Source organism: Cherax quadricarinatus, chromosome 64, assembly GCF_038502225.1.
Source record: "Cherax quadricarinatus isolate ZL_2023a chromosome 64, ASM3850222v1, whole genome shotgun sequence".
NCBI lineage: Eukaryota > Metazoa > Arthropoda > Malacostraca > Decapoda > Parastacidae > Cherax > Cherax quadricarinatus.
The window spans coordinates 12,948,633-12,960,564 of NC_091355.1; the positions used below are offsets into that span (position 1 = coordinate 12,948,633).

At 46.6% G+C, this 11,932-nt stretch overlaps 1 protein-coding gene across 5 annotated transcripts in view; it reads left to right on the forward strand.

The window, feature by feature from the left end:
- fj (four-jointed box kinase) overlaps positions 1-11,932 on the forward strand; it is a 531,076-nt gene that overhangs the window by 517,467 nt on the left and 1,677 nt on the right. For all 5 annotated transcript variants that reach the window (XM_070098782.1, XM_070098783.1, XM_070098784.1 and 2 more), the window contains one exon: positions 7,635-11,932. This exon is cut by the window's right edge and continues 1,677 nt beyond it. In XM_070098782.1, the coding sequence (XP_069954883.1) occupies positions 7,722-9,182 (1,461 nt within the window). In that variant the 5' untranslated portion in view covers positions 7,635-7,721 and the 3' untranslated portion in view covers positions 9,183-11,932. The remainder of the gene's footprint in view (positions 1-7,634) is intronic.

Here is an 11,932-nt window from a genome sequence, read left to right on the forward strand (position 1 = left end):
TAGGTAAGGTTTATCAGGAAACAATATAAGTATTTCCTGACGCGGGTCTTAGTCGTATGATGACCAGGAGCTAGAGCTTTTGCTCATCTGACTGAAGCCTTTCCCTTTAAAAATTATGGTTCTGATTATAACCATTATGATTTTTTTTTGCTTCGTAGTGTAGAGAAGAGGCAAATATGCCGTAATAAATTGTATTTGCAGATTGTTCAGGTATGTAGATGTTGGCTCTGAGAAAGCTTTACTCAGAGAGAATCGTTGTAGTCTTGTTCTCAAGACTCTGCATACCTCTTGGTGTTAACTTTCAAACCAGCCTCGACCCTTAACTATGTAAGATTCCTTACGCCACTGATAAGTACATACACCACTCACACGTACATGCCCCACTCACACGTACATACACCTGTGACACGTACTTATGTATGCTCCAGAAAGAAAGCGATACAACGGATGCCTTACCGGTGAGTGCTGAACGGCTCTTGATCAAAGGAATTAGAGCCACCATCCCCTTCTTGGTGCTCTAGTATTTCTACGGGTTTAGCGCTTTCACATGAATATAATAATACAGACAGTATCAGGAGTTATAACATTGTAAAGTTGTAGTGTCGAAACATTAATTTTTAATTCCGAGCGAAGGACCTTCTTGGTTATAGTAGAGATTTAAGGCGATTAAAATTTTTCAATGGAGCACATTTTATTTTATTTATAATTCACAACTTTTGTCAATTTACAGTGACTGATTAAAGCTGAATTGTGCAAGCATTGATGAAAACTCATGAACAGATTTAGGAATTAAAAAAAAAAATGCTGTTGTCAGGATACTGAACAGGAAATGGTTGGAAATTCAGGAATATTTTGAAGATGTATAATCCTCCGAGTTCCTGATACGGGATTCCGTGAATGCCATAATGGCAAATATGTCCCTACACTGCCCAAAACTAATTCGAATCATCCACTAAAGGACATTAGCTTTGAAAATATAAAGCCAAACAAGAGTCATTCTCCAGCTATACTACTACTTACTACTTTGTGCCACCTGAGCAGCTAGTTTATTGTGTACCCATAACTCATCGTGTGAGCGGTAACTCAAAACAACAGGATTACAAAGGTCACATTGGGTCTTTACCAAACCCCCACTGGGCACAGTTACTACAAAAATATTATAGTCATTTAGTACATAATTATATCGCATAGCTAATCTACACAATATGGAGATTTAATCTCGAGAAAATTCGAGTGCCTTATATCCACTAAAAACATTGTAAAAGTTAATTTATTTCGGTTGTGCAAAATGTAGATAGTATCAAGATTTAAGATATCTTTTCATTAACAATAAACTGATGTCATTTCTTACAGTTTGCTTGGAAGCATCTCTTGGTCTGCTCGATGTTAGGACACTAGTGAGTGTGAGAGTGCGAGTGTGTGTGTGTCGGGGGGGTGGGGGGGGGGGTGGCACCTGTCTGTTCATATACATTACATGTCATGTCAATGACATCTCCAAACTGTTCTGCTAGAGCTACTTACAACCTAGCCTTAGTCTAACCGTAACAACGTCTTACAATACTGACCTCGTTGCTTTCATTATGATGGCCAATGGATTTTCTAGTTCTTCTCTCTACTGTTTTATTTCTGACTCGTTTGCCAGCACCTTTATTTTTTATGAAGCTAAAATTATATTCGAAGTTATCTTTACTTAATGCTAGTTCAGCCAAGTCATTGACTTTCGTCATGCTATCGGAGGCCTTTGCGAGAGGAATCCACAAATACTTATTAATAATTTCTGTGTACCATACACAAGCATTCAGATCTCAGATTATTTAGATCAAGTAATAAGGATAGCAAGTTAGGAACCATTTATATCTTTGTAATTGTAGTTGCCACAAGCTAAATGGCAACTAGCATGCCAAACAGCTCAGTTTGTAGCGTGGAAGCCGAGTTACTAATATACCTCTGTATTATAGTACCATCAGGCTGGTTTACGATAGCAGCACTTCCCGCCCTCCCACTGTCAGAATTAAAGTAACCATCAACGTAGATAATATGTGATATTATTTTTAGTCTGCAGGTCGTGTATGTGTTCCAGAACATTGGGCATGGAAATGTGTTAATGATGATTGTGCATTAATTTCTTAGGAAGGTATGTGTAACACTTAGGGGTCTCTATTTACCTTAAGATACCCAAGTATTGCATACGAGTCCCATCGGGTGACTGATAGACCAGAGTAATTTCCGCGAGTATACTTGGTTAAAACCGTATGATATACCAGTGAAGTGAGGAGAGACGTGTCCAAGAGCATAGTGATATTTAAAGCTATTTTACTATCATGCCCAGAAACAGTGATATTAAAACATGTCTGCCAAGGCGGCGGGGAAATGCTGTTATTTCTTATCATAATACAATTACGACTATCTATATCTTTGTTGAAAGTTTGAAGCCGCTCAGTTCTCAAATTATCTTGCAGAGAAAAAAAAACTGATTCATACAAAATTTACGAAAGGGCACCTGAACATGCTTATAGTTGCACGAATTTTCCTATCTACAGTGCACCAGCGTTGAAGACTAAAGTCGATCAGATGAGGCGTTCGCAAAATATTGAACTAAAACTTTGGAAGAAAACAAAAATATTCAAGCAATTACTAAATCTCTTAAGGAATATGTTTAAGTGTAATAACCACTTCATTACCGACCGATGATTATCATATAGTCTCCCATTACAGAACCACACACAAACATTGAAGACAATTTCTTGCTATCTGTATTTTTCATAATTGCTTTCCTGTTGGCGAGAGATGTTCTTAGGTTAAGAGTGCAACTACTTACAGCTTGCAGTTGTCTTTCATGTACTTTGGCTCACATATATTTATGTGTAACATTACTAGCATCTCATCACAGATATCATAAGGTGTCTAGTCCGTCTACCATATTTACTGCAAGTGTTTCTACAGTTCCTGCACGAGGCCAGACTACATGGTAGATCAGCGGAAGTTCATCGATCATTAAAATAGTTATTCAGTTTTCATATCAATAAATTGTAATACAATATATCTAGCACAGTTACAAGTAGGTAATGATCTATTTCAAGTGATGATATAAAACCCAATCTCCTTCCCTTCACATACCGACAAACTGGGGAGCTAAAAATGTGGGTTTTATGAGGCATTCAACACATGTGTTCCGTGGGGCGAGGTCTTGCCTGCTTTAGATGTTCACAGGTTAGGTTAGGTAAGATTCGTCAGGAAACAGGACGAGTGTTTCCTTAAGTGGGTCTTAATCAAATGATGACCCGCCACTGGAGTTTTTGTCATCTGATCGAGGCCTTCCACTGGTTTACCGGTCCACCCCCTTTAAAAATTTAAGTTATAATTATATCCAGTTCAAAGAAGTCTTAAAGGGACTTTTCTTCACCTTGTAAAAAAAATCAGTCAGCAATGCAGAAGCCACCACGTTAAACGCAGGAGAAGCTCGTGACTAAGACATAATACTCAGCATACCTTTGGTGTCACTAAGTTGCTCCCATTACTTCTTCCATTCCTAATCCTTCCAAGAGTGTTCCAGTGCATCCTAAGATATTAACACGTGCATACCACCCGGGCTTAGTTCAGCTCTGCCATCATTCAAGATTAGACCATTTCATTCGCAATGAACCCGTGAAGAGTTGCATGTCTACTGTTAGATTCACTAATGATTATACCGAAGTTTATAATATACCTCTCACGGTATACCATCGCTATCTGTATTCGGCTGAAAATGTGGTGAATAAATCAGTTGGTCAAATACACATTTTGTAGGTAGTAATGGGAACCTTGTCAGTGCAAGCTTTTTTTTTTATCATATATCCAGATCACTCTGATGGGTGCATCCGAGATTTCTGTATTTGCAACAGAAAACATTCCAAATGTAATGAGAGGGTCGTTGAAACACTGTCTCCTGGGAACACCACTGCATGACTGCCCAGCCTCATCCACAAGCAGAGTATACTTTCTTTGATCAATGTAATACTTTAGTTCTACTGACACCTATGTTCTTAGTGGCAAGGTCTTGTGAACCTTTTAATCTCGGAATTATGAATATAATAATGGTATACAATATCGACAAGTAGATAAGATACATTGGAACAGTTAGGTAAAAGGCACAATACCGTGACTGGAACAATGCACAAACATCCCAAAGCTCCTCTCTTCTATGTGCGGGTTATTTGTGTAGGCTTCAATAGTCAGACTAAGTTAAATACATCTCCAGGCTGAGGGACTGACCACCTCAAATTACTACAAGGTTGATGGACTGATCACATCATTACCTCTCCACTACTGTCTCCAAATTTGTCACCTGTATATTCGACTGAAGAAACCTACTTGGGAGACGAAACATTTCGGAATAAAGATACCTGTTTTACACACGTCTTACTTATCTACTCTCTGGGAATTATTAGAGTGGTCTTCATGCTCATCATCAAGGGCTATGTTGTGGCCTGGCAGTATCAATCAATTCCCCACGCAAAACGCTATTGTCATATGGCATATAAACAATTTTGTCAAAGAAAAAAAGGCACAATACCGTGACTGGAACAGTACACAAATAACCAGTACACAGGAGAGTGAAGCTTACGACGTTTCGGTCCGAACTGGGCAATTTACAAATCGCTTGTAAATGGTTAAGTTGGACCGAACCATCGTCGTCAGCTTCTCTCCTACGTGGGGGTTATTTGTGTATTGAAGTCCTTGATACTGGTGAGCAGTATGTCTAGCAGCAGACGTGTTCCAGCTATGAACCACATCATGATTGACTGTGCAGTGATAATCATTCATTCAATAAACTACAGTAGCTCCTATGATCTCAGCCTACGATGTAACTTCCTTGCAATCCATAAACATTAATTCCAGGTTCTTCATCTCAGCTGCTTGACAGTAAAGAAGGGATTTAAATCAATTCTCGGCTCATATCCACTGCAAGACATACACCTCTCGATGTATATGTTCAAAGACAAACAAACACACACACACACACACACACACACACACACACACACACACACACACACACACTGTATATGCAGTTATACAAGCAGCAACTACAGCAGCTGTAAGAACTACAGCAGCTGCAGCAACTACAGCAGTAGTCGGAACCACAGCAGCTGCAGCAACTACAGCAGTCGTCGGAACCACAGCAGCTGCAGCAACTACAGCAGTCGTCGGAACCACAGCAGCTGCAGCAACTACAGCAGTCGTCGGAACCACAGCAGCTGCAGCAACTACAGCAGTAGTCGGAACCACAGCAGCTGCAGCAACTACAGCAGTCGTCGGAACCACAGCAGCTGCAGCAACTACAGCAGTAGTCGGAACTACAGCAACTACAGCAGTAGTCGGAAATACAGCAGCTACAGCAATTACAGCAGTAGTCGGAACTACAGCAACTACAGCAGTCGTCGGAACTATAGCAGCTGCAGCAACTACAGCAGCTGTAGGAACTATAGCAGCTGCAGCAACTACAGCAGTCGTCGGAACTACAGCAGCTACAGCAACTACAGCAATTACAGCAGTAGTCGGAACTACAGCAGCTGCAGCAACTACAGCTGTAGTCGGAACTACAGCAGCTGCAGCAACTACAGCAGTCGTCGGAACTATAGCAGCTGCAGCAACTACAGCAGCTGTAGGAACTATAGCAGCTGCAGCAACTACAGCTGCTGTAGGAACTATAGCAGCTGCTGCAACTACAGCAGTCGTCGAAAGCTTGGCTGAGAGACGCTGGCAGCCGCCACAGCGTCTGTGGCCAACACAGCAAAGCTCTCACGTAGGCATTTTTACCACCATGATACACCTTCCCACCTAGACAGCAACCAGTCTGCACCCACGGGGAGTCCGCAGCCGCAGCCACCGACCAGCACCACACATCTAACCAACACCACAATACCCACCGACCAGCACCACACACACACACACACACACATTCCAGTACTAAAACTCACATGTATTCAGGTACAAGTATACATACGGTCACATAAATTACTACACATAGCAGCATATGCGTGGATTACCTAGGATAACTTAAAACAGTTAAAGTGACTTATTTCCATTGGGGCCTTGTAATATCTTAGTTATAATGGCATGCACTGCAAAGCAGTACCTTGGAAAGCCACTGCAGTGAAATCATCACACACGATACTTTGCTATTGACAACAAATTATCAAGTAGAGCTTGATCATGACTTGTTAAAAGGCTCTACTCAGAGCGAATCGTTTGCTTTGTACCTCCGTCTCACACCCAGGCTCACCAAAATGTGACCTGTCATCTGCCTAAACGAACTGCCCTTCGCCCACTGACACTGCTAATTATCCAGATTGTCAGGGAACTCCCTGGCTGCTCTCCACACACGTCCACAACCACCTTAGTCTCCGTTAATAACACTGCCTGGCTCATGGTGCTTATGTTTTAATGTGAGGCTGGGAAGAGGGATTCAATGTGAAGATGGGACGAAGGGGATTAAGGAGGTAGTAGGGGGTAGGGGTCGTACCAGGAACAGCAGCTGGAGACGGGGGAGTAGTAGTTTTGGATATTAAGGGCTTGATCATCCAGCACGTTTCTGGGAAAATGTTAGGAAAAAGAATGAAGATTTTTTTTTTATGGAGGTGTTTTGGGAGTATGAGTAAGATAACTTTTACGAAGATTTAAGGAAACCGATCAGTCGGACTTGAGTCCTGGAGGTGGGAGGGGTAATCTGAATTTTGACATCAGCATTCTTCTGGAGAGGGCAATTGAGAGAATTATTTTTTTCTTCTTTAGGTCATTTTTGGGGGGATTCCAAACATTAATATATTTTCTGCATTTTAATATTTCTCAAACTTTAAAATATTTAATTCATTAATGTAATGAATTTCCGGAGGACGTTGATATATGTGTGTGTGTGTGTGTGTGTGTGTGTGTGTGTGTGTGTGTGTGTGTGTGTGTGTGTAGGTAGTTGCAGGGGTCGATTCTTAGCTCCTGGTCCCACCTCTCAACTTGCCGTTTGCCAGATCCACTCCCTCCTAGCCTTGTGGGCCTTATCGTAACTGCTCTTAAAGCTATGTATGGAAGCTGACTCCACTTATTCACAGAGATCATTCCATTTTTGTTGAGATTCCTCAAACCTACTATTAGATTTAGCACTCGAGCATTGGCTGCATTTTCATCATAACTAAGCGCTAAACCCATAAGGGTCATACACTGCAGCTTTTTTTTTGTTTTTTGGTCAAGAGATTCGATTCCTGGACCTCTGTGATACGAGTCTTGTCTCTCACCACTGGGCTACGGCAATGACTGCTAAGGTTACTCAGCGGATGCGAGTTTCTGGTGAAATGCTAGGCACAATGCTCACCCCTAGGTCTTCCTCTATGAGTGAGGTTTGCAGCTTGTCCTCAAAAACTATACTCCGTGTCCGGTCTTCTGGCCCTTTCCCAAACTTCATGGCCTCGTATTTGCTAGACTTGAATTCTAGCAACCATGTATATGACTAATCTTGCAGAATGTCCAGATCCATTTGCTGCCTTTCCCTGTCCTCGTGTGTGTGTGTGTGTGTGTGTGTGTGTGTGTGTGTGTGTGTGTGTGTGTGTGTGTTTGTTTTGTTTTAGGTGTTGTCATAACTAACTGTGTGTATCCTGTTACAGGTGGCGGTGCTGTGGTAGGCGCGGGCGTGTGTGTGTTGGAGGCGGCGCGGGGGCGTGTGATGGTGGCGGAGTGAGGGCGTGTGGGTGATGGTGGAGGGGCTGGTGTTCCGTGGCAGGGGTGACAACATGAAGGTGGAAGGTGGAGCCCTCAGTATCCCACTACCCTCCCCGCCGCTACCACAGAGAGCCTCTCGCCTAGTCTGCCTCGCCGCCGCCCTCCTGGCCTTCCTGCTGGGCGTCGCTGTGGGCGTTACGCTGCCGCTGGTTCTAGCCACCCCGCCCCTTTCCGCGCCCCTCGCCTTACCCCTCCAGCAGCAGCAGCAGCAGCAGCAGGAGAGTGGGGTGGAGGGGGCCAGCATGGTGGTGGAAGGTGTGGTAGGGGTCACACCCCCGCTACACACATGGGCGCCACCCTCCAGTGACCACACCTCCAGTGACCACACCCCAGGTGGTCACACCTCCAGCGACCACACCTCCAGTGATCACACCTCTAGCGATCACTCCACCGACCTCACCTCCAGCAATACTGGAGGCGCTAACCAGACGGCCTGGGGTGGGCCGGAGCGCGATGCTCCTGACGTGGAGGAAGCCGCCGCTCTACTAGTGGACGAAGTGTACTGGGGCGCTGCCGTGGAGGCCGCAATCCCCAGGGGCTTCCCCGACCACGAGGTCGACGATTGGCGCAAATTTACGCGGCGGCAGGCAGTGGTGCGCCTGCAGGAGGGTTGTGGCCGCATGCAGAACCGTCTTCTAACGTTCGAGAACGGCACCAGGTCGTGCTGCCGGTACCGCCAGAACTACGACCAAATCCAGGGAGAGATCTTCAGCTTCTACCTGAGTCGTCTGCTGGGACTGACCAACGTCCCGCCCTCAGCTCTGGGGGTGGTGCGGGCGGGGGCGTGGCAGTGGGCGGGGGTGGGAAACCAGCTGGCCCTGGCGCAGTGGGCGGAGGAGCGACCTGTCGTCATGACCCGGTACGTGGAGGGCTTGACGCCAGCCTTCATCCCGTCGTCTCTGAGGTCGTCCCGGCGACGACTACACCCTCTGGACGTGGAGGAGAAGGACCCGCGGGACATGGCGGGCCTGGCCGAACTGGCCCAGTGGTCCGATTTGATCATCTTCGACTACCTCACCGCCAACCTGGACCGCGTGGTCAACAACCTGTACAACATGCAGTGGAACCCCAGCATGATGGAGGCTCCGGCGCACAACCTGGCTCGCCACGAAGCCTCGGGACTACTAGTCTTCCTCGACAACGAGTCGGGTCTCCTGCACGGCTACCGACTCCTCGACAAGTATGAGGCTTTCCACGCCTCCCTCCTGCAAGCGCTGTGTGTTTTCCGCCGCTCCACGGTCGACCGCGTCCGCCAGCTGGTCGCCAGACGGGACGTTGGCGACCGACTGAGGAAGATGTTCGGCCGACACGAACCCGATCTCCAGGAGGTGCTGCCGCCGATCCCCGACAAGTCGATCAAGATCCTCAACGAGCGGCTGAACAGCGTACACAAGCAGGTTTCCAAATGTGAGAAGATGTACATCGGCTCCTGAGTCCGGCTCTTGAGTCCGGCTCTTGAGTCCGGCTCCCTGGCTCCCGAGTCCGGTTCTCGAGTCCAGCTCCCCGGCTCCTGAGTCCGGTTCGAGAGTCTGGCTCTTGAGTCCGGCTCCCCGCCTCTTGCACCAAGCCAAAAAAAAATTAGGCGTGGATGAAGGCCGCGCCTTCCTTCCCTGTGATATTATTGTGGGCGTCGGCAGCCGCGCCTGCCACGCCCCTGCCTTCCTGCGATGGGCGTGCCCGCGGCTTCCTGGGGAGCTCCTCCCCGCCCCACCCTATGCTCGCATCCGCAAAAAAAAAAAATATATATATATATAGGACACACGCGGATGTGACGCGGGTCATGTGAACATGTGACGCCACGTGTTGACGTACGACACCACATGTAGTCGCGTGACGTCAAGTGTGGACGAATGACGCCACGTATGTGTGCGTTTCATATAGTGACGCATGGTTCCCGACAATACTGACGTGACGTCCATACAACGTCTCGTCAGATTTGCTAAGACGTAAGGAACGCCATAAACACAAGATAATTCCTGAAGAACGTAAAATCCCACGTCTTCCGAAGAACGTAAAACTCCCATGTCTTTCTAGGAACGTAAAAATTCCATGATGTCTTCTGAAGAACGTAAAAACCATGATGTTTCCTTAAGAACTTAAAAACCGTGTCTCCTGAAAGAAAAAAAAAACTATGGTGATGCCTGAAGGAACGTATAAGCCACATCATTCTAGAATATAAAAAACCACATCATTCCTGGAAGAACATAAACCCCATCATTCCTGGAAGAACAAACACATCATTCCTGGAACATAAACCACATCATTCCTGGACGAATATTAAAAACCACATTCCTGGAAGAAATTAAAAAAACACAACATTCCAGGAACATAAAACCACATCATTCCTGGAATAAAAAAAAATCAATCCTGGAAGTACACAAATCATAACGAGTGTGTTGATGGACACTGGCTGCCATTTTATCTAACCTGCCTCAATAAGTCATCTTTCATGTATCTGTTTTTAAACTCGCTGGAAGTAGCTAGAATTTTTTTTTATGCTGTGTCTCACTGTGCTTCCTGCATCTGAGAGAACCACTCTTATATATCATAATTTGTATATATTAAAATTCTGTCTAGGGAAAAAAATGGAGTACTGGAAGAGTTGTGTTTCGTACGTCAAGCAAAAACTCGTCTCTTTCGCCACTTGAATGGCTTTCAAAATGTTTTCCTTTCTCATTTAAGACTATATTTTACAAAGTCTTTTGTTTCTCTTTATTATTTATTTCAAGGATATTTAGTATTATCGGGACAATGTTTGTTAGTTCCAGTAATGTAATGGCTTTGTGTTTATTGCGGGTGTAAACTCAGCGAGGTAGCGAGACGGTCTTCACACTGGCAGAGTTGGCCATCCCATGATTATAGGGTGCAGACAAGGTGGTTGCCGCTAGTCAGAATATCTTTTTCCATCTCTCCTTTCCTTCCCCTGGCGTGTCCCCTCGTCTTCACTAAGTCTCCAGCACCAGGCTCCCCCTGGAAGGGAAGAGGGAAGGCAGAGGAGGGGAAAAAGTCTCCCCACAAAGAGGAGAGGGGAAAAAAAAAGTACGACCTTCACCCGCCTCTCGCATCCACCACCCACATAAATTCCCACACTTGCCATCAGTCAGATGGCAATTACGTAATGTAGACGCTGCTTCGACACCAGCCATTGGTCGCTGCCTGCTGCAGAGGGGGAGGGAGGGAGGGTGTAGAGGGAGGGGACTGCAGGAAGAGGGAGGGAAGGTGTGAAGGGATGGGCTCGAAAGATGAGGGAGGGTGAACAAGGAGAGGCGGGATGTTAGAGGGAGGGAAGTAGTGATGTAAATTGTGAACTGCATGCTTCCCAGCCTGCTGTGTGATCCTGGTTCCCAGCCTGCTGTGTGATCCTGGTTCCCAGCCTGCTGTGTGATCCTGGTTCCCAGCCTGCTGTGTGATCCTGGTTCCCAGCCTGCTGTGTGATCCTGGTTCCCAGCCTACTGTGTGATCCTGGTTCCCAGCCTGCTGTGTGATCCTGGTTCCCAGCCTGCTGTGTGATCCTGGTTCCCAGCCTGTGTGATCCTGGTTCCCAGCCTGCTGTGTGATCCTGGTTCCTAGCCTGCACTGTTATCCTGATTCCCAGCCTGTGTGATCCTTGTTCCCAGCCTGCTGTGTGATCCTTGTTCCCAGCCTGCTGTGTGATCCTTGTTCCCAGCCTGCTGTGTGATCCTTGTTCCCAGCCTGCTGTGTGATCCTGCCTCCCAGCCTGCTGTGTGATCCTGCCTCCCAGCCTGCTGTGTGATCCTGCCTCCCAGCCTGCACTGTGATCCTGCCTCCCAGCCTGCACTGTGATCCTGCCTCCCAGCCTGCACTGTGATCCTGCCTCCCAACCTGCACTGTGATCCTGCCTCCCATCCTGCACTGTGATCCTGCCTCCCAGCTTGCACTGTGATCTTGCTTCCCAGCCTGCACTGTGATCCTGCCTCCCAGCCTGCACTGTGATCCTGCCTCCCAGCCTGCACTGTGATCCTGCCTCCCAACCTGCACTGTGATCCTGCCTCCCATCCTGCACTGTGATCCTGCCTCCCATCCTGCACTGTGATCCTGCCTCCCAGCTTGCACTGTGATCTTGCTTCCCAGCCTGCATTGAGATCCTGTTTCTCAGCCTGCAGTGTGATCCTGCCTCCCAGCATGCAGTTTGATCCTGCTTCCCAGCGTGCACTGTGATAGG